Below are 733 nucleotides of genomic sequence, written 5' to 3' on the forward strand. Positions count from 1 at the left end.
AGGTTTAGGGTAAATCTCTATCCCCTGTTCACATTCTTTTGACCAACCCTTTGTCCATCTGCTGGTGAATAAGAGAAAAAGCATCTAGCATTTCAATAAACCGATGACCAACCCACAAACAACATGGAAGCTATCAAAAAACAAGGAAGATGAAGGCACATAAAATGTCTTTAAATGTGGTGGCATGTTCAATTAAACAATATATAAAAAATGTATGTAAAAAAAGGAACAAGAAAACAAGGGAGCATACAGTATCTACAATATTGTATGTATACTGCATAACTTTGCTTTCAATAAAACATATTTGATAATTGAACTCTATATTTAAAACAATTCTAGATTGGGTTGCCAGACGGTGGTGTCATACAAGACCGATGACATCACAATGGTCTTAAAGCCAATTTGAACAATGGGTTAATGTGGATATGTATCAGTCTTCATTGGTTATCGACATGGCTTGTTTCTGCTGGTGCAAAAAGGTATGAAATCAGGTCATTTAATCGATTTACAACCACTTAAATTCTGGAGTAGTATTTTTCTCTTAGACCAAGTGGGAAGAATAAAAGTAAAAGTAGATTCTGATTGACGAATACATAAAAAGTGTACATGAAGTGTATATGAAGTTCAGCTTTTGCAAATGTCACTCAATGTCACCTGTCTATACTTTGCTATTTGAGGTTTAGGATAGACAGCTAAGTTCCACTAATTTAGGCCTACCTCTTCCTATTATTAT

General features: G+C 34.2%; 1 protein-coding gene across 1 annotated transcript in view; it reads left to right on the forward strand.

Annotated features, from left to right (window-relative positions):
* Positions 1-406, forward strand: part of LOC139541041 (uncharacterized) — an 8,026-nt gene extending 7,620 nt beyond the window's left edge. Inside the window, exon 4 of the mRNA XM_071345208.1 lies at positions 340-406. Coding sequence (XP_071201309.1) covers positions 340-406 — 67 coding nt within the window. The remainder of the gene's footprint in view (positions 1-339) is intronic.
* The last annotated feature ends 327 nt before the right edge of the window (positions 407-733 follow it).

The sequence above is a fragment of the Salvelinus alpinus genome, chromosome 2, assembly GCF_045679555.1.
Source record: "Salvelinus alpinus chromosome 2, SLU_Salpinus.1, whole genome shotgun sequence".
Lineage (NCBI taxonomy): Eukaryota > Metazoa > Chordata > Actinopteri > Salmoniformes > Salmonidae > Salvelinus > Salvelinus alpinus.